This window comes from Aulonocara sp. 'chitande type north' Nkhata Bay, linkage group LG11 (assembly GCF_057382095.1).
Source record: "Aulonocara sp. 'chitande type north' Nkhata Bay isolate Kocher_YH1m ecotype deep benthic linkage group LG11, A_spYH_male_GT1.1, whole genome shotgun sequence".
Lineage (NCBI taxonomy): Eukaryota > Metazoa > Chordata > Actinopteri > Cichliformes > Cichlidae > Aulonocara > Aulonocara sp. 'chitande type north' Nkhata Bay.
Window position 1 is genome coordinate 34,040,914 of NC_141354.1, and position 21,608 is coordinate 34,062,521.

At 38.5% G+C, this 21,608-nt stretch overlaps 1 protein-coding gene across 2 annotated transcripts in view; it reads left to right on the plus strand.

The window, feature by feature from the left end:
* Positions 1–1,040: 1,040 nt before the first annotated feature.
* The window catches only part of dgkb (diacylglycerol kinase, beta), an 80,291-nt gene continuing 59,723 nt past the window's right edge, over positions 1,041–21,608 (plus strand). Inside the window, exons 1-6 of one of the 2 annotated variants that reach the window (XM_086312276.1) lie at positions 1,041–1,346; positions 3,718–3,857; positions 12,197–12,273; positions 12,666–12,686; positions 13,182–13,329; positions 17,739–17,876. In XM_086312276.1, the coding sequence (XP_086168402.1) occupies positions 3,788–3,857; positions 12,197–12,273; positions 12,666–12,686; positions 13,182–13,329; positions 17,739–17,876 (454 nt within the window). In that variant the 5' untranslated portion in view covers positions 1,041–1,346; positions 3,718–3,787. The remainder of the gene's footprint in view (positions 1,347–3,717; positions 3,858–12,196; positions 12,274–12,665; positions 12,687–13,181; positions 13,330–17,738; positions 17,877–21,608) is intronic. The other variant, XM_086312277.1, reaches the window with a different exon arrangement.

Genomic DNA, 21,608 nt, shown 5'->3' on the forward strand with positions numbered 1-21,608 from the left:
GGATCTATAAGCTTTGTAGGCTTACGCTACACAGGGGTAGAGGAAGGGTGGATATGTTCTTTAATGCCAAGCACTTTGACATGATGGGTTTCTGAGCCACTAGTCAGTTAGACATCTGATGCTCATAATATACCTCATCTCATGTTGTTTTTGGTATTGTTGTTAATATTGTTGCTGTGCTTATTGTTGCATATCAACATAACCTATACTGTTTTTTTCTATACATATATTAAAATTACACTGTGGTTGAAGCATCTCGTAACTGTTTTGTGTGTCTATAGCTTCAAATTAATAACTACAAATGGATTTATAACCACCAGTGTTAGGTCCATATATTTATAGATCAGCTACATTTAACAAGCTATTCTAAAAATCACAAATATTCTCATTATTGACTATACTCTTTTGATGGGTACTGAAAACGAGCTTTCATATCTGTTTGATGTTATGTTTGTGTGTCCTCTGTGCAAAAATGGGAGAAGAGAATGGAAAAAATTGCTCACAAAAAGCGTGCCCTCCTCCTCCACCACCTCCTCCACCTCCTGTGCATCATCTCTGTCATTTTCTATTTCCACTCTATTTGTCACCCTTTTTCGTCTTTCATTCTCAACTTGTGCTTCACCCTTCACCCTCTCTCACATCTCTGTCTTCATCTTTCTAGTTTTCCCACCTTTTTTCAGCCCTCTGGAGAGAACATCCTACAGGTTGCTGCACTTACTGCCTGCCGTTTGGAATGCTAATGTGGTCGGCTGATGTGTGACACAGTGACCAGAGTGAAGATAGCTTGAAAGGAGGAGAGAATTGGGGAGTAGTAGGGAGGGAAATGAGAAAGCCAGAGTGAAAGCGAGAGAGCATAGGACCTCCGGGTTTTCAGGGGAGGGAGGGGAAGGTGAATAACAGAGCAGTAGAGGGGAGGGATGGAGGGATGTGACGTGAGCGAGCGGGAGTATGGAAACTGATCATTGCAGGCAGAGCAGCGCTGGATGATTTTACTCTCCCTCATCCTCTCTCTCTCTCGCTCTCTCTCTCTCACCACCCCACATCCCCTGTGATGCTGCTCTGACCAGACTCTGCCTCAGAGAAAAACAAACACTAACCCATCCACATACTCATACACTGACAGGAAGCAGAGAGGGCTGCTGCTGCTCCTTCCTTCCTCTTTTTCTTACACAGATACACACCCTTCCACTCCATCTAATTGCACAACACCCACCTTGCCTTGCAGCTAAGAGAAGATCAAGAGGAGGGCACGGCAGGAATGTGAGTGAGGAGCTGCATCTGAAAACGCCTGCCCAAAAGGACTCCTCCCTCATCTGTCTTGGTGATTAACTCCAGATCTGCAGCAGGTGAGCGAGGCATGTTGAATTCTCATCTGATTCCCTGTGTTGCATGTCGCAGTGGCCACTACCTACTGATTCTCTGTGTCAAAGCATTAGTGGTGTCTGAGCTAAGATCTTCTCCAAGTCGTGTGTAACACATGGTTCTACATGTTATCTCCTCACTGCACTACTAACTGATAATGAAGCTTATCTGATAACATTTGCAGAGCTGGGTTTTGTTCAGAGGATGCCAGCTGAGTGTTTTTGTGGGGATGCACTGCAGTCAGGCAACGCCGAAAAGGAGGATGATTACAGTGCAGTGCGAAGCAGGAACGTACTGCACACACCAGTACTATATTTGAGATTGTATCTCTGTGCTGGAATTAGACTCAGTGGAGATCTGATATAAACAACAAGATTTCCCATCAGCTCCTTTTCTTTTTTTTGCTGCCTGTGCAAAACATTAAGAAAGACAGTGCAGAGCGTTTCTAGTTTAAGCTCCAGAGGCAGATCAAAGTTTATGTGAGGGAGGCTGATTCCCACGCACGCAGTGTGTTAAGGCAGCAGCACCGGTGGCTTCATATTGTGTTGCTTTATCTTGGCTATATAGTGCATATAATAATAAAGACACTCAATTAAGTATATAGGCTTGATTTAGCCTATCACCTCTTCAGAGTAACTGTGGCACAAGCTTTCTGAACATTCATTCACATGCGTATTTACACACACACACACACACACACACACACACACACACACACGATCTTAGATATGATTTCAAACTAAAGTACACAAATTCATACCTCATACCAAGCACATTATTGTATATTAAATATACACAAGCGTACAAACACACACACACAGTTATTCTCCACATGAATGAACACTTGTTGATCCAGATTTTCAGTTCCCAGTTATTGGGTCAAATGCTTCACAGGCAATGTGAAACACACGCGCACATACACACACCCACACAGATGCCTGAGTGACACCTACAGAAACATCCAACTGCATCCACATTCGTTCCACAAAAATAAAAGGGAAAGCAAGGTCATGTGGATCTGAACAGCAGAGCTGTGATTTTGGCTGAATTGGTACTACTTCAGAGATGTGTTTGCATTGCGTGGCAATTCAGTATTTACTTTAATTAAAGGGCAAAAATCAGCGAGGCATGTTATCCATTCTCTGATACGATATCTAATCCTTAATACTCTCCTGTCAAACCTGAAATTAATGTTTGAACACCTTTGTTTTACATGTGATTGATGTTCTGTGTTTTGCCTTTGCTAAGTGGAGCACAATGCTTTACATCAGCCACAGAGTCTGACACGTTTTGTTTGACATCATGCTTTAAAAGCTGTTATAATGCAGACAAAAGTACTGGTGAAGCACAAACATTGACGCTACTTAATTTACCTCCAGTGAAACCCTGGATGTTGGACTCTGCTCAAAAATGGAAGTACCTGCCTACAAAAACCCATTTAGCCTGAACTTGATCACGTTGTCTTCATAGCAACCGCTCAGGATGATGTTTTGAAGCAGCACCAAGGCGGATCTCTAATCTTTTAATGTCCAAATTAGGATTTTTTTTTAAATACAAGGATCCCTCCACTTGTTGCAGACATTTCGTGATGTAACCATTTAAGCAAAACAGATGAGCTGACTTTAGATTCAGGGCTTATTTTCTTTCCTGCAGCGCTGCACATACATCACACCCATGGTCGAATTATGTATTTTTATAACTGGCTTTATTTTTTGTAATCTCTTTATTGAAATGCATATTCCAAGTACAAGGACCAAAACCACCAAAGCAACGATAGGCAGGAATATACTGCAATATTTGAGTTGTGACATTATGTATAACACAAATATTACACTTCCTGGGTTGATAGTTTTTAATTTTCATAAATTGAATTGTGAATACATGGGACTAGATATCACTTGTTTGTTTTTTAGTGTTGGGACTTGTTTCTATGTATAAAAAGATCAAATTTTTTAATGATAGTGTATTTTGTACCACCATGTCTTAAACTTTAAATTATTCATCCTGCTCTGGCTAACAAACACGAATCTCAATGCTTGAAACACCAAGATCTACCAGAGGAAGAGGGACATTTTAGTTGAGATGGCAGCTGCAGAAGGAGGAACAGGCAGGAAGAAAAAATGTGCTCTGATTATCAGAGGAAAAATAATGTATCTATTTCTTTATTGCTTTAAAATGTGCCAGCAAATGTTTGCTTTCTCCAGCTAATTGGAGAATATATGTAATCCTGTTGTGTCTTATTCAGCAACAAAGCTGTTGCGTCTTACCAGCTTTGCTTTTTGTACTGACATTATGTAAAGAAAAGATGTCTGTGGGGGTGAATCGGGCTGATTTTGATGTCTTGTTGTGTTCCAGTGTGAGACTCCCTGCTGTGTGTTGCTGCACGGGGAATGCACGGTGGATATAGAGACGTGGCCTGAACACAATGAGCAGCCAGGACAAATGGGTCACACTGACCCCAGCTGAATTCGCCTTGCTACAGGAATACACTCAGTGTGAGTAGAGGAGGTACTCTCAGTTTGCATCTGACTGTGTTAAGGAAGCTGTGCTTTTTCTTCAGGGACAATAAGAGGTGACATTACACAGTCTGGTTGATATCTGTGTCCTTAAACTGCAGCCTAAAATGTATATTGTATACAAAAGTTGGACTTGCAACTGGTGTCTTCTAGTCTTACTGACCATTCAAAGTACTTTCACAGCGCAAACCACTTTATCTGCCTTACATAAGTGTCCAATTTAGAGTCACCAATCAATCTAACATGCATGTATTTAGAATACCAGGAACAGGGAGAAGTCAAAACTGCACACAGGATTGACCACAGCACAGGAATACAGCTTCAAGGTCTGAAAAGACAAACCAGTGCCTTAAACCTGGAATCTTTCTAATGGCCAGCAGGAAGATGACTCCTCTAGTTCCAAAAAAGAAGCTTGGTCATATGGAAGTCTATAGGACAATGACTGTTTGTCATCCTCGATGCCTCAGTAATTCTGAGCTCAGTCATTAGTTGCATGTGTTAATAAATACAACATGAATTTTGTAAATCCCAGTTAGAGCCAAAAAGGAAGAAAAACATGCAGAGCCCCTCTGTTTGTCAGTCAGATCAACCTTTTATTCATCACATCCAATTTCAACAGCAAAAATGCTCAGCCTTAATGTGTCACGACATGACAGTCTATGACCAGACTTCAGAACCATGGTAACCTCAGAAAATTTGCTTAGATTCTTCTGAAAGGATGAATTTTGTTTCATTATTTTTTTTTCTTTTCATAATCACAGTCAGGTAGCTTGAGAGTCAATTATTACAAAGTATTTGTGATGATTTAACCTAACAGTAGGAGACTGGAACTTCAGTCTCTTGATCAAATGTTGGTAACTTGATATCTACTGTGTACTTTTTCCATGTTTTGTAGTAGAAATACACCAATATGCTTTCTTGGGAATGCTTAAAGCCAGATTCATTGTCTGGTTTGTGTCTGGTTTATTTAGTTCTTTGTCTAACCAGAGAGGGTTATGAGAATTAAACTAAGGGATAGGCAAAGGAGATGGACTTATGTGCAGTCTCACAAACACCGTGTCACCAAACAGTCATTATTATTCCCTCTCACCTTTTCTTCTGTTTTTCTTTAGCAAGCAGATTTGTTTACATCATACTACTCCTTATTAATTTTTTGTCCTGAAAGTATAAAGTTTTGTCTACATTCTGAGTGCAGGATTTAAGGTGAAAATCTATTTGGTGACATCTTAATAAACTGTAGATCACCTACAGGTTTAAGTTATATACACAGATCCATCTTTTAAACTAGTTTGTGTAAACTGTGTTTTCAGCCTACATTCGGACAGAAGTTAAATCAACAAGTTTCTTGATGTTCTGATCCAAACGATAAATAGTTGAAATGTTGAAGTCATGCACGGTGACTCCTCTGTGTGATACTGAGATCTAGAGTTGCCATTAAAACACTTCTCTGTTCAGGTCAGCATGAAACATGCTTCTCTGTAGATACGTCATGTATAATCAGAGGAGGATAGGAATATGAAAATGTTTCATTGCTTTGATTGAAGCTTAATGCTGACCTTGGTCTTTGAGCAGATGAGTGAAAACATTTATTGTGAAGAAGCAGAAAACTGCAATTGACTTTTCATCAGCAGATTTTTTTAAATAAAAGAGATACTTGGGATTAGATAACTGAGCCGGTAAGTATACACGGACATTTCCTGTAATTTCTCATCCCAGCATTCTGGAGAATATTGTTCTCTTACTGGGATCTATACAATAAGACTGGGCCTCATTCTGCACTTTATGCTTAGAAATGTTTTTCCTTACAGACAAAATGGATATGCATGCAAAATTACAGTTTCATGAAATGCATGCACCTCCCAGTTTTGTTTTTACCACCATGTTTGTCTTAGTGAACCAGAATCATTTTAAATTGAAAAGCCTGCACTCTATATTTGGAATCAGCATGCTGTTACTGCCACATTTCGTTTACCTCAGGGTGTATCACAGGGAGAGCACTGAAACTGAGAAAAGCCCGATCACTCACTAGGCCAGTTTTAGTTATGGACAGAGTTGAGCTAATCCCACCCAAACCATCTTCCTGCACAGCCAATTGAAAAAAAGCACAGAAAACACTTCTGACTGGAAAGACAGATTACAGCCCACCTCCAAAGTCTCCTATTGCACAGCCTTTAAATGCAATCAGTTAACACACAGAGGTGCTCTTCTCCCTTAGTTAACCCACGCACTTTAACATAAGGGTAGATCATCACATCATGTTTTTTTTTCTGCAGTTTGGAAAATGAGTATTTTGCTTCTGCTAAGTCCATAGGAGACTTTTCCATTAGTGCTTCTTTTCTCACAGGCTGCATGGCACTGAGACAGAGCCTACGACTGTGTGACTGCATTTACTTTTCCAGTAGATGTGTGTTGCGCATTTTATTCTTTTTATAAAAGGATATTTTTACTTGTGTACTACCCTGGCAGTGAATGAGCATCATAACAACAAGAAAATAAAAAAATAAATAAAAAAAATAAATAAAACAATCCTGAGAGAGGAGAACCCACCAATTGAACAAGGACTCAAATCAGCATCTACAGGTTACATGTCAGCTGTTATAACATCAGGTCTTTGTGTTGCCCTCCTATTATTTATGACATGGCAGGCTGGAATTGAAAGCAAAGCTTAGTCTGCAATAACTAAGGCAATGAATGTTTTGTTCCCTGAGTGGTTGAGGCCTATAAAGATTAAAAAAAAAAAAAAAAGAGAAGGAAACCTGCCCTTGAGGAATATCACTTTTGTTGTTTAGAAATAAGGTTCTAATAGTAATTTACTCTACGTGCCTTTCATATTCAAGTAAATGTGTTTTGTAATGAATTTAAGTCACTCTTAGTTAGGTTCTAATTGGCAACAGGTCGACATAGTTTTCCTTATATAAAAAAGACGAGAATTTAACCTCTGCAACAACAAAAAAAATGGCTATCCTGTTTGCTAACAGGCTGAAACATTAAAGCTGTTAGGATAAACATATCCTAGACTGATCCCTCCACAAAAAAGGAAATAGATGACGTATTCTGCTCGAACTCTCTGCTACAAAAGCAAAACAAATATGTTTAAGTATCTCCTCATTAACTCGTGTCACTGCTTTGTTTATTTAATTTTCTCCAATTCACACGTGAGTTTTGAGTTGAGGCAAGTTTTCACTTCGTCACTGGAAGTTCTTGGAAAGCTGGCAGGATTTCAGCATCATGCCTTCCGTAATCCTCCTCATAAATGGAAGCAAAACCCAGACGTTCCCGTGCACTACGCACAAACACATATTCTCTCCAGTAGCATCAAACCACCACGGTAACAACAACAGTGTGTCTGTTAATGTAAACTGCAGTGCAGTTAGAGTCGCTGTGGTTAACATCAGTTGTTCTAATTATATAATCTTGACGTTGTAATTGCCTGCTCTAACTTGTCTTGCTGATGTAGAAAACTGAAGCTGCTGAAGCGTTTAATCTTTGTGGCGAGCTATGATTGATTCATTTGCAGCCCAACAGTTGGCTTCCCTGCTCACCAGGCTGCGCTCTGGATTCCTGGAGTTTATGTTACGCTCCAACATGTTGACACATTTCATCATTTGAAATGGTACCAGGAATGGAAAATATGATGATACCTGGCATGCTGCAGGACGACGTGCACCACCCACGCATAGTTTTGGACAGACGCTGGAGATACGAACACCAGTCACAGTAAATCGTTTAAAGTGAGACAAATTATGGAACTAGCTGTGGAGAAGAATAGTTGTTACGTATTCAGTGTTTCTACAACCTAAGTGGTGTTTTTGTAGTGTCCTTGTGTAACGTCACAGTAGATGTTTCATATGTCAGTTATTTTCAGTCCCAAACAAGACATCTTTTAGTCATTTGAAACAATTTTTTATTTCATTTGCTCTTAGTTTGAATCTTAATAATTAATGCTTTCCATCTCTTTAGCTCTTGTACCAGCTTCTCACTTGGTTTAAAACAACATTGTTCTTCATTCTGTGAAACGCTCCTCTTCTTTTTGGCACATAGTGCATTATGGTGGGGTTTTTACGTGTTTTGCAAATATTTTGGGTTTGAATCATTCAAAATAGAAGAAAGGGGAGAAGGGAAGAAGTATAATAAAAAAAGAGACACATAGTGGTCATAATGGGCAATTATCTACACATGTGTGGAGGCACATGCACGTGGATGTGTGTGTGTGGAAGACAATTTCTGGATAATTATGTTTCAATGAGCTTGGGGCGATTCTTTGTGCCCTCTGCAGCTACAGGTTATTAAAATATCCCTTCATCTGAGCTATAACAATGGACATCACATCCCCTCGCCTTCCTTTTTAATCTCTACTTTTATCTCCCTTGTACTGCATCTCACCCTTCATTCTCATTAAAGTGAGGAGTTCACACTTTCATAACGATTTAATGGCCGTGTGCTGAGGCAGGCACCTAAGATCTGGCTCACAACAATTAAGAGCTTCTATCCATATAATAGATTTACTAATGCAAGTTATGTGGCAGTGAGCTGTTTAACAGAAGGGCAATTATTTACCAAAGAAGGTAAAAAAAAATCCTCAGAGTGTTTATGAGCCTCAAAAACATTACATTTCTGTTCTGTTGTTCCTCATTATTGTGTGGCACAGAATGGTTAAATCATTATCCTGATAGAGAAAACACACTGTAATTCAGCTGTGCCTGCTGAATGTAACAGGCAGTGGATACATAATCACTCTGCTCGGTAATGGTTTTGCGTAGTTGGTGTGCTCATAAAGATGGTCAATAATGATGACACACAGTCAGTTCAGTGTGGGTTGTTTATTTCTAGTCTGTATTGGTAAAATGCGTCCTGAGAAAATCAAAGATCCAAAGCTATTAGTGCAGGAGGTGACAAATTGCTGTCGAGAGGGGAAGAGAGCTCAAATGCAAATGCAAATAGAGACAGAATACCTGCTATTATTAGCAATAACACATAGATTTTTGGACATGTCTTTTCTTCAGAATCTGCAGTGTGGTAAATAAGGTCCAAGCTCTTGTATAGTAACTGGTGGCTCTATAGCAGACTACATCTATTTAAGGTCTGATTCTCTGAAATACGTTTTTTTCTATCAAATTCTTTTTATACAGGTTTATTCTTATTTGCTTTATTTCCCTTCCTTAACTGCAAGGCTAACCTCTCAACAGATCAGATGATTATAAATCTGGGGCATGCTGTTCGGTTTCATAAACAGCAGCATAACCTCAGCTTCCCGGGCTGCTGGATTTACCTCATAGCAGGTTGGGATTTTAGTTCTAGAAACATTTATTCAGCTCAAACACACAAGCAGACAAACATATGTTCACTGGACACTTCAGTTATGCCCTGTTGGAACTGGATTGGAGCCCATTTTACCTTGAGAACTGTTCTAATTATTCATGGTACAGATTCAACAAGGTGCTGGAAACATTCCTCAGACATTGGTGCATATCGGCATGATAACACCACACTATTGCTGCAAATCCTTGATGTAAATCTCCTGTTTCAGCACACCCTGAGCTGCTCTAGTAGATTAAGATCTGCTGACAATGTAGTGAACTCACCGTCAGGTTCCAGAAACCAGATTTTCACTTTGCAACATAATGACAAATGGTCAGCGCCAATACTCAGGTGGCCTGTGGTGTTTGTTGATGCTCCACTAGTACTAAGGGGCACAACGTGTTTTTACATTATTATTACACAACCACATTATTACATCACTACCACCAGTAACCACTGGTACCATTCATGCTGTCTTATTGTTTGCACCCAATTGTAACCCTACCATTCCAGTGGTGCAACAGAAATCAAGACAAAAAGTGAATTATGTGAATTATAACCGCAGCTTCATGTTTTTAAGCTAACAGAAGTGGCACTCAGTGTGGTCCTCTGCTGCTGTGACCTGCTTCAGTTTTTTTGATATGTTGTGCATCTAGAGATGGTCTTCTGCATTCCTTGGTTGTAACAAGTGGTTTTTTGAGTAAGGATTGCCTTGCTCGAAGCATGTCTGCTGATTCTCCTCTCCTCTGAATCATGCTGTGCACAAAGTCCCTTAATTCATCTCTAGTCACCATTCTGATACTCAGTTTGAATTTCAGTAGGCCATCTTGACCAATGGCCAGTGCATATTTATCTGTTGGTGACGATGAAAAACAGTAATTAAACAGTAATTACTTATCAACATAAAAAATATCCCTCACAGGCCTTTTTCATTTGTATAAAGAGAGCAGAAAGATACCATACGTGAAGCACAAACTTAAACAAGCTTCTTAATGTAATTTGTAATGTGCACACACCAACTTGTGCTTAGAGAGAAATGTGAGAAAATTAACTTCACTAACATTAGAACCTGGTATCTGTGGTGCAGCAAATTGATTCAGCAGTAGGGCTCATAAACTCTCTGTAGCATGCAGTAATTATCACAGCAAATCTCTGCCTGATGAAGTTATTTTTGTCCAGTGCTGAGTGCTTAAACAGAGAGTGAAAATAATGAGCCACTGTGGTGATTTCAGTCTGTTTTTTAGTCACAGCAGTCTTTGGCATTTTGTCTCTTTCAGGGAAATGACAATAGTTATATCATTTTTGTGTGGTTCAATTCAGATTTTTAACTTTACATAATGTTTACATTTAATATTTACCCATATCGAGTTGTATTATCATGTAATATATGCTACACGCGACTGTGACCACAGTTAAAGTGGGCACACCTTCAGCTGTGTGTGTACGACTGCTTTTAGAGAGATAAATAGAGCAGATATACTGTATTCATATTCACATTTACTACATTCACCCACCTTGTCCCCCAACTGCCTATGCTGAGTCTGACTGTCACACATTAGTCTGCACTGGATGTAACAATACCTGCATGCAGTAGCAGTGGCACATCTGTCACAGAAATGCTGCAGGTTGAATTGGTAGTGGAATTAAAATTATCCAGCAGAAAAAGAGCAGCAGAAGGATGAAATCACAGCTGCAGCTGAGGTCCGAGCAACAACCACACCGAGGCACCGCCTCAATCATCAATGCTAGACAAACATCTGCATCTCAGCCAGTGGGTGTATAGAGATTGGTTATTAATAAGTAATGAGCAGTAAATATTTGCTTAGTTTTCCCTTAACTTGAAAGATACAGTAATTTGGCTATACAAATACACCAGCTGTTCATATGGACTAGAAGGAATACAAAGGTTTTGGTATATTTAAATCCTGTACACTCTACCTCTAACAATAAAATTAGATCATACTGTATATAAAATATTCACACTTGTAGTTTTCTAGCTGTTAATTTGCTACAACTATAAACTGAGTGTTCAGGATTTATTTTTCCATGTCACGACAAAATATAGCGCTTACATCATAAATGAGAAGTATTTTTTAAAAATGCTAAAGATGTATCTACCAAAAATAAAAAATAAAAATGAAAATTATTCAGGGCTATTTTATTCTTCTGTCTGCCTTAGAAGTAGTACCTTATACAAGTTAAGTGTATTATGTTTGTGTATTATTTTATTTCAAGTGAATACTTTTTCCCAGAACTTGTAATTTACCACATTTTTTACATCTTAGGGGAATTAACCTGATGCATTTTCCTTTATCTAAGTACTAATTCACTTTGCAAGCAGCCTGCATATTTCATTAATGGTCCATCTCTTCCCTGCTGAAAATAGTTATTTGGTATTGTATTTGTTTTAGTATGTTATTGTGACCTTTACATGTGTTCACAATTCTGTTTTATCTAGTTGTTATCCCCGGTTGGTGTTTTCAACTCCTGCCCTGTATTTGAACTTGAGGTACTTTTACAAATGTCTGCCATGCCTGTTTACGTGTCCTGTTAAAGGCCATGGCTGGTTTGTAGTTGTACTAAATGTGGATGATATATTTAATGAAGCCCTGAATAATGGTTAATATAAAAAATGATCTAAAAGATATTAAGTCAGGTTTCATTCATGGTCTGACCTTTACAGTTGGTAGAGCAGAATACATCTTCACAGGTCTGACTCACATATGGAGGTGTGTCTCCCTGTAGGCATCAAAATGCTGCATCCAAGTTAAATCAGCAATACTGAGTGCATGACGTGCATGCCTCTATAGCACTTACAGGTGCATCCACACCTGCATGGGTACAGAAAAAAATGACACCTACTGCAGATAGGGTAACTCCATGAACCCACATTTGTTTTTATAAATTAAAAACCAGAAAATGCAAAGTACTTTGAACTATATAATATAACTGAATTATGTAGATATCAATCATATATAAAACATAACACAAATAAAGCATGTCTGAATGTTTTCTCATAGACTCAACCAAGAAGCTGAAGGATGTGCTGCAGGAGTTCCATGGAGATGGTGTGTTGGCTAAATACAATCCAGAAGAGGTATGTTCAGTTTATACTGGATTATATAACACATAGTTTATAGTCTATTGACTCAGGAAATGCCAACAGCAAGCATATATCACACTTCAGCATTTCTTTCCGAAAACATGAGTAAGTGATTTAGAGAGATTTTAAACATGCATACATTTTAAAGATAAAACAATAATCAAGAACGCAACTAAAAAAAAAAAAATACTCAACTACTAATTGCTGCATCATAACAGTTCACAAATCTCTAATTCAATAACAGATAATCACAACTACATAACTGCATTTTCAAAATGTGTGTAAATATGTGATGTGCTTATTTTGTGCATTTTAAATGACATAACCATGTGATACTTCCATGAATATGTCGCGATTCTTTCTTTCTTCAATGCTGCGGAGTGTAGAAGCAGGAAATTCTCAGCCAGGTATCTGCTGTCTCTTCCTCTTGATTTATTTTTCATTTATTGTCTGTGTTTTTCTAGTTTCTCTAATCACTAAATAATTGAACTCTCTTAAGGATTGTAGAAACTTCTAGAGGCAATGCAACCTATTGCAGGAAAATATTAAACCCTTAAAGTGTTTACCACAATCTGGCAATAACCATGTGCGTGAGCAAAATGACATTAAAAAAATAGGCTCACTGTTGTATCTGTCTGAACACAACTTGCAAATTGATACAGCTAGCAAAACACAACAAAACAAAAACAGTTGTCATCAAAGCTGCATAAAAAGGCATCTGTATGTAGGCCACACATAGTGCAGTAAATAAAAGAAGCTAAAACCCAAAACAATTCAGACATAGCCAAGTACAAAAATTTGCAACATTTTGCAAAATATTGAAAACATGATACTGAAAATCCTCGGCATTTCACTCAAACCTGAATTCAACAACTAGCGCTCTTATTTTTATTTTGTTTTAGGAGATTGACTTCCAGGGCTTTAAGGTCTTTATGCAAACATTCCTGGAGAGTGAACTCCCTGAAGAGTTCTGTCAACACCTTTACATGTCGTTTAGCAACAAAGGACCCAAACCCAGTCCCTCATCTTCTGACAAACCTCGAGTCTCTGGTAAGTGTAGAAAAGAAATTCTTTCCCTAACATGCCCTCAGTTCATAAACACAGCATGTTGGTGTTTTATAGTCAGTGATGTGTATAAGAAAACATCCCCACTTGTGTTGCTAAGGTTCAGCCAATATGTCAGTTATTCTCGTCCTTCACTGCGCTTCTTTTGGGGATTGTTATTGTCATCGTAGAGAATGAATCACTTTACTCTTCCTTTGCTGTGTGAAAAAAAATGGCGCCGTCACTGTTTCTGTTTTGTGCCATTGGACAATTTATTCAATTTAATGCCAAGTCCAGCCCGATGGCACTCAATTGTAGTGTAGAAGCTGCCAATTGACTTGGCAATAGTTTTGTTTGTTTATAGCAATATACTAATGTCTCATTTGTGTGTGGTAATGACTAACTGATATTAAAATAATACTTAACACTTCAGATCAGTCCTCGTTCAGACAGCATCTCCTGCACTGCCACTTGGCTTTGACACCTCCTTGACTGCCTACCAGCTCAGATAATTAATAATAAAGTCTGTCTCGTGTCACTGAGTGCTAAAAAGCAACATGTGTTTTATCTTCAAGTGACCAGGCTCTCTAGCTCTCATTAGATAAGGTTTTTATGAAGTTTCATTGTCCACAGAGGAAGGAGGTTGGGGTGGATGATTTGAATTTTTGAGACAATAAACTCAGAGTAAGTTGGGCAAAACTGTCTTGGTATTGTTTTTATTACACTTCTAATATTGGCGGCCTTTAATAAATCCTCAATAAAAATGTCAAAATACAAAATGTAATCTTAATTTATGGTTTTCATAAACTGAACAATAAACTTGTATAACCATAATGTTCAGTTTATTGTGGTATATTTCTCCAGTGTGATATCATGACACACAAGGTGACTAAGCAGTGAGAACAGTGTGTATGTGAACTAGCTATTGACTATACTGCCAGAGCTTGAGTTGGCTAATCTCCTGGTTCAGCTTTACTTCATGTATAATAGGTCCAAAAGGAAAACTTAAGCAGATCACTCAAGGTTTAAAAATAAATAAAAGAAAATGAGGGAAAAATATTTTCTCTTCCCATAATAAATAAAAAAGGTGTTTAAACATCTGTTTGTCTGCCTTATAAGAACAAATACATGAAACATATATAAACTTAATAGCAATGTTAACAACAATATTAATAATGAACTTTCGTGTGTGTGTGTGTGTGTGTGTGTGTGTGTGTGTGTGTGTGTGTGTGTGTGTGTGTGTGTGTGTGTGTGAGAATGAGTAGATAAATAAATAAAAATAAATACAATAAAATAGATAAAGCCCAAACCAAGAGATTCAGTTAAAACATAACATTTCTGGTACCAAATATTCTGAATTTTTTTGAATACATTCAACCATTTTTAAGATATAGCTTCTTTTCTTTTTACATGCAGTGAACAAATCTGTCATAAGCACTCTGTTTTTGGAGGATACCTTTTCTGGCATAATGCATAGATGGAAAATCATATCTAAGACATTAGTTGTAAGTGTATATTGTTATTTAAGTGGAGAACTTTTTGGAATAATGGGTTGTCTAACAAAAACATCAGCTTTGTTTCATGAAACAAGACAGCTGCACCATCTGTGTGAAATGTCAGCTTCAGATAAAGTACAACCGGACCTCATTCTAAGTGTCCTAACAATAATTACAAAACAAACTCAGAATTGTCATGACTCCCAGCTTTGGGAAAGATAACCTTGTAGTAGAGCTATTCACAAATTTCTGTTAAAACTATGTAAATAATGTGTAGCAAATGTTTGTGTAGGCTTGATTAAATGTAAAATTTTCATAACTAGGTTTCCTCCAAAAACATTGTATTGTTCCTAATTACTGTGAACTTAAATAACAATAACTAAAAATGATGTGTGATGATGTGTGTGGGCTTTAGTTGTTACATTTGATTTGAAGCACAGTTAAAATAATGGAATTGCCTCCCAGATTTAGACATGTTTCTGCCATTGAACCACAGGAAAAAATGAGTTTATTATAGAAAGGTTATATAAAAAAATGTTCTCCAGTTACTAGTCTTATTCTGTGACTGGAAATTGAAAACTTTCCTTGTGGAGATTGAGGAGTACTGGAGTACATTTACAGCAAAACAATGAGGTTTCTATAACTGCCATTCTATAAATTCATTTGTAGCCTTACATAGAGGCATTATTTTTTTCTTGAAAGTAATACTTGGTTAGCTGGTAGTGCATTAGTAAGTAAATTAATAATCATAAAGAGTGAACATAATATCCTAATATAGTTTGAATACACAGCCTGGTAATTGGTTTGATTCAAAGGTTTAAAGAATCTTAACAGGTTACTGTATTTACTCATGTATTAAATGTAAGTTTAACTCAATCAGGACAAAAGCTGTCCACAGAATAAAAAAACTTAGAAAAATAACAAGAAATATAGTTTACCTAAGGCCATTAACTTAGATTATTCATATCATGATCTTTTGCACATGCAGCATTTGATCACATTGTTTGCCCCAATTACGAGGCTGTGTGAAACTGGATCAGTGCAGCCTGTGCGAGTGTTTCGATTCGCCCTTATTGATCCAGCATGCTAGCTATAAGCCCTCCCATCACCCTTTGTGTCCATCTAATGACACAGAATGAAGCAAGTGATATGTTTTAAAGAAGAAACTCAGACATTAATGAGAAACCAAACCCAAATTCCTGTTTTCAGGTCCAGTAAATTTAAAGCTTAGTCTTCACAGTTCATTTGGTAGACGGTTGCCCTAATTTGTGTCATTAATAGCGGACCTTTTCTTGCACTTATAAAGGACATATTTTTCTAATGTATCCGTTTTCTCTTAAACAACAGAACTTCTCTATTTATGGTCACTTAAAAAACCCAGTATTCTCTTCAGTTCATTGTGTGTCATGACCTATGACATTTATCCACCCATGGGATGAATGTGAGGTCGTTATGGAATCATTATTGTTAAAGTTACCCAATCTCGCTACTGCTACTGCCGTCTGAGGAATTTTGCTAAGTATTAACTTTTAATGGCACTCATTTGTCATGATTGATTTTCCCTCTCAGTTAGGCCATTGTAACACTATTTAAACTGGTATCAATCAGAAATCAGTCAGTAAATTAAAAATGCAATAGAAAGACCCCTAAAAATTTGTTTTCAAAGTGACATTAAGATTTTGTTATTACTTTAAAGGCCCTTCATGGCCTGGGAGACAGTAGAATTGGAGAGACAGTAGAATTCATGTCTCAGCACAATCTGACATTTTGTCATTTTACTTCTTTAACTATTACATTTAGTTTAGGTTATTAGGTTATTATTTTGTGCTGTTTTGACTTTGCATTTGAGTCTTGCATGTCTTTATTGATGTGAAAATGGTTTCTAAGATTTAATCTTAGTGTTTAAATTTTTTAGTTTTTTAATCTTTGATTTGATGTTGTGTGTTTTAATTTTGTAAAGCTGGTTTTTCTACATACTCCTACAGAGTAGGAGTACAGATGTTACTCACTCCTGTAGGCTTTATTTTGAGCTTTAGTTTTCCCATAACAAGAGAAACATTATCTATTTATGTTTTCTGTTTGCTTTATTTTATTTTATGTGAGCACAGTGAATTGATAATGTAGCTAACACTACTAAGTGTTTGCCTCTGCCCTACCCTCTCTGCTCACACTGCATTTTAACACTGACAAATTTCGAGTAAATCTGTTCTCATTTGCATATTTTTCTCTTTTTGTTGTCACACTGTGGTACAAACACGGAATATTGAATGAAACACAACCCATTAAGACTAATGTAAAACAACTGCCCCTTTCAAAACATTTATAACCTGCTTCTCTGCACAGCTAAAATCCCAGTGTTACAGCTTAAAAACAACAAGAAAGAAACAAACAAAAGACAAACAAACAAAACAGCTGATTGGGTTTTTCTACATGTTGTACTTGACTGTAATGTACGTGTTATGTACTATATTGTGACGTTTACAGCATTTTCACTGAGCAGCTTAGTTCTCCAATACTCACAAATGAGAGGCTGTCACAGTGGCATTAACCTTTATGTATATAACCACTATAGTCTCATCTTCAGTGGACCAGCTGACCTTTCAAAGGAGAGTGGGACCTTAAAAGGACAAGAGCTAAAGCAGAGTAAACAGCAGAGTTGCAGCAATGTAGAGCATGAAAATATGTGTCAATTTGTTCATTTTATGCCAAATTATGAGGCTGTAAATAATAAGTATATTGATTTGGACCATTAAACACAATGTGATAGGGCTGAAGTATTGTCATCCCTAGACACCATACACATGCAGATTGTTCTGACTATATATGACTGATATCAGACATCCAAACCCAGTAGCTTATTGGGCTAACATTAGAGGTGGCATAAAGGATGTTTTAACCTTTCATGTGTTGGTCCTGCAGGACTAAAGCTGATCAAAGGCAACTCCACCCCTCTGAAGACCCCTACTCTGCCCAGGCCCCTAGATACAGTGCAGCTTAAGGACATTGTGTGTTACCTCTCCTTGCTAGAGGGTGGGCGTCCTGAGGACAAGCTTGAATGTGAGTATCATCCTATGTCACATGTCTGGGGCCTATGTTAATATGCAGTAAACATCAGCAGTAATGTGCAGATAGTGATTGTACTTCTCCTAACACTATGCAATATGCAAAAAACACTGGGAACCTTGAATATACAAATAAAAAGATAAAATGCAGATGCCAAACAACTGAGGTACCAGTAGGCAGAAGAAATGTCACTGGTTGTTAGAGCTCAGTGGGTGAAAAGCAGTTTTTCAGGCCAAATAAGGTCAAACTGAAGCCCAGTGAAAAAGACAAGAGAGTGAGAGGGAGCAAGGCAGTGACTCCTGGCAAAGCGATATCTCTTTGTCTGTGGATGCATGCTCTAGTGTGTGCTTATTAGCAAAATAATAATAAACCACACATGCCTCATATGTACCAACCTTTCTGTTAAGAAACTGTGACTCTTTGGTCAAAAAAATAACTCATGGTCAAAAAATAACCAGTGTTAAAACACATCTCTGTGAACTGAATGAGATCTAGAAAAAGACTCGTAACAGTGTGAAGTGGTTCCTTCTGAATGTGCTTTTTTAAGTGTGGGGACAACCTTAAAAAGAACCTTCAGTAAAGGTTTGAAAAATGTTGACCTTTGTTCTCAAGCTGTGATTGTGCTCTGAAAAGCTCTCGGTCCTTGACTTGCCTATGGATGTTTAGCTCAGCCAGTTTTTCACATTTTCTTTTTCTGTTTGGGCTTTGATGAAAGATTTGTGGAATTCTTAAATCTAAAAATATTTCAGTGGTAGACTTTTTTTAACGAATACCCAAAGAAGATTTTTTTTAATGTAATATATTTCCTGTTGCAATAGTAAATGTTCATATAGACCCATTCATGTTTTGGTGAGGATTCAGTGCAGCTTTATTTTTTTAATTTTTTTGTATCCAGTAGGAGTTTGTCTGTATATAGTCCAATTTCTTTTAAACTACTTTGAAGTATAATTTGAGTGATAAAAACTTTGCTTCATGAGGTAGTCAATTGAAATGGTTTTCCAACAAGATCTCAAATTTGGACTCATCAGACCAAAGCACAGATTTCCACTGGTCGAATGTCCATTCCTTGGGTTTCTTGGCCCAAACAAATCTCTTCAGTTTGTTGCTTTTTCTTAGCAGTAGTTTAATAGCAGCTATTTGACAAAAACGGCCTGATTCACGCAGTCTCCTTTGAACAATTGATGTAGAAACATGCCTGCTACGGGAACTCTGTCTTGCATTTACAATGGCTTGCAAAAGTATTCAGCCCCCTTGAATTTTTCCACATTTTGTCACCTTACAGCCACAAACATGAATCAATTTTATTGGAATTCCCCGTGAAGGACCAACACAAAGTGGTGCACACGTGAGAAGTGGAACGAAAATCATTCATGATTCCAAACATTTTTTACAAATAAATAACTGAAAAGTGGGGTGTGTGCAATTATTCTGCCCCCTGAGGCAATACTTTGTAGAACCACCTTTTGCTGCAGTTACAGCTGCCAGTCTTTTAGGGTACGTCTCTACCAGCTTTGCACATCTAGAGACTGAAATCTTTGCCCATTCTTCTTTGCAAAACAGCTCCAGCTCAGTCAGATTAGATGGACAGCGTTTGTGAACAGCAGTTTTCAGATCTTGCCACAGATTCTCGATTGGATTTCGATCTGGACTTTGACTGGGCCATTCTAACACATGGATATGTTTTGTTTGAAACCATTCCATTGTTGCCCTGGCTTTATGTTTAGGGTCGTTGTCCTGCTGGAAGGTGAACCTCCGCCCCAGTCTCAAGTCTTTTGCAGACTGCAAGAGGTTTTCTTCCAAGGTTGCCCTGTATTTGGCTCCATCCATCTTCCCATCAACTCTGACAGCTTCCCTGTCCCCGCTGAAGAGAAGCCCCCCCAGAGCATGATGCTGCCACCACCATATTTGACAGTGGGGATGGTGTGTTCAGAGTGATGTGCAGTGTTAGTTTTCCTCCACACACAGCGTTTTGCATTTTGGCCAAAAAGTTCCATTTTGGTCTCATCTGACCAGAGCACCTTCTTCCACATGTTTGCTGTGTCCCCACATGGCTTGTGGCAAACTGCAAACGGGACTTCTTATGGTTTTCTGTTAACAATGGCTTTCTTCTTGCCACTCTTCCATAAAGGCCAACTTTGTGCAGTGCACGACTAATAGTTGTCCTATGGACAGATTCCCCCACCTGAGCTGTAGATCTCTGCAGCTCGTCCAGAGTCACCATGGGCCTCTTGGCTGCATTTCTGATCAGCGCTCTCCTTGTTCGGCCTGTGAGTTTACAGTGGGGCAAAAAAGTATTTAGTCAGCCACCGATTGTGCAAGTTCCCCCACTTAAAATGATGACAGAGGTCAGTAATTTGCACCAGAGGTACACTTCAACTGTGAGAGACAGAATGTGAAAAAAAAATCCATGAATCCACATGGTAGGATTTGTAAAGAATTTATTCGTAAATTAGGGTGGAAAATAAGTATTTGGTCACCTCAAACAAGGAAAATCTCTGGCTCTCACAGACCTGTAACGTCTTCTGTAAGAAGCTTTTCTGTTCCCCACTCGTTACCTGTATGAATGGCACCTGTTTGAACTCATCATCTGTATAAAAGACACCTGTCCACAGCCTCAAACAGTCAGACTCCAAACTCCACCATGGCCAAGACCAAAGAGCTTTCGAAGGACACCAGGAAAAGTATGTAAGTAGGCAAGCAGCTTGGTGTGAAAAAATCAACTGTGGGAGCAATCATCAGAAAATGGAAGACATACAAGACCACTGATAATCTCCCTCGATCTGGGGCTCCACGCAAGATCTCATCCCGTGGGGTCAAAATGATCATGAGAACGGTGAGCAAAGATCCCAGAACCACACGGGGGGACCTGGTGAATGACCTGCAGAGAGCTGGGACCAAAGTAACAAAGGTCACCATCAGTAACACACTACAACGGCAGGGAATCAAATCCCGCAGTGCCAGACGTGTTCCGCTGCTGAAGCCAGTGCATGTCCAGGCCCGTCTGAAGTTTGCCAGAGAGCACATGGATGATACAGCAGAGGATTGGGAGAATGTCATGTGGTCAGATGAAACCAAAGTAGAACTTTTTGGTATAAACTCAACTCGTCGTGTTTGGAGGAAGACGAATACTGAGTTGCATCCCAAGAACACCATACCTACTGTGAAGCATGGGGGTGGAAACATCATGCTATGGGGCTGTTTTTCTGCCAAGGGGACAGGACGACTGATCCGTGTTAAGGACAGAATGAATGGGGCCATGTATCGTGAGATTTTGAGCCAAAACCTCCTTCCATCAGTGAGAACTTTGAAGATGAAACGAGGCTGGGTCTTCCAACATGACAATGATCCAAAACACACCGCCCGGGCAACAAAGGAGTGGCTCCGTAAGAAGCATTTGAAAGTCCTGGAGTGGCCTAGCCAGTCTCCAGACCTCAACCCCATAGAAAATCTGTGGCGGGAGTTGAAAGTCCGTGTTGCTCGGCGACAGCCCCAAAACATCACTGCTCTCGAGAAGATCTGCATGGAGGAATGGGCCAAAATACCAGCTACTGTGTGTGCAAACCTGGTAAAGACCTATAGTAAACGTTTGACCTCTGTTATTGCCAACAAAGGTTATGTTACAAAGTATTGAGTTGTATTTTTGTTATTGACCAAATACTTATTTTCCACCCTGATTTACGAATAAATTCTTTACAAATCCTACCATGTGGATTCATGGATTTTTTT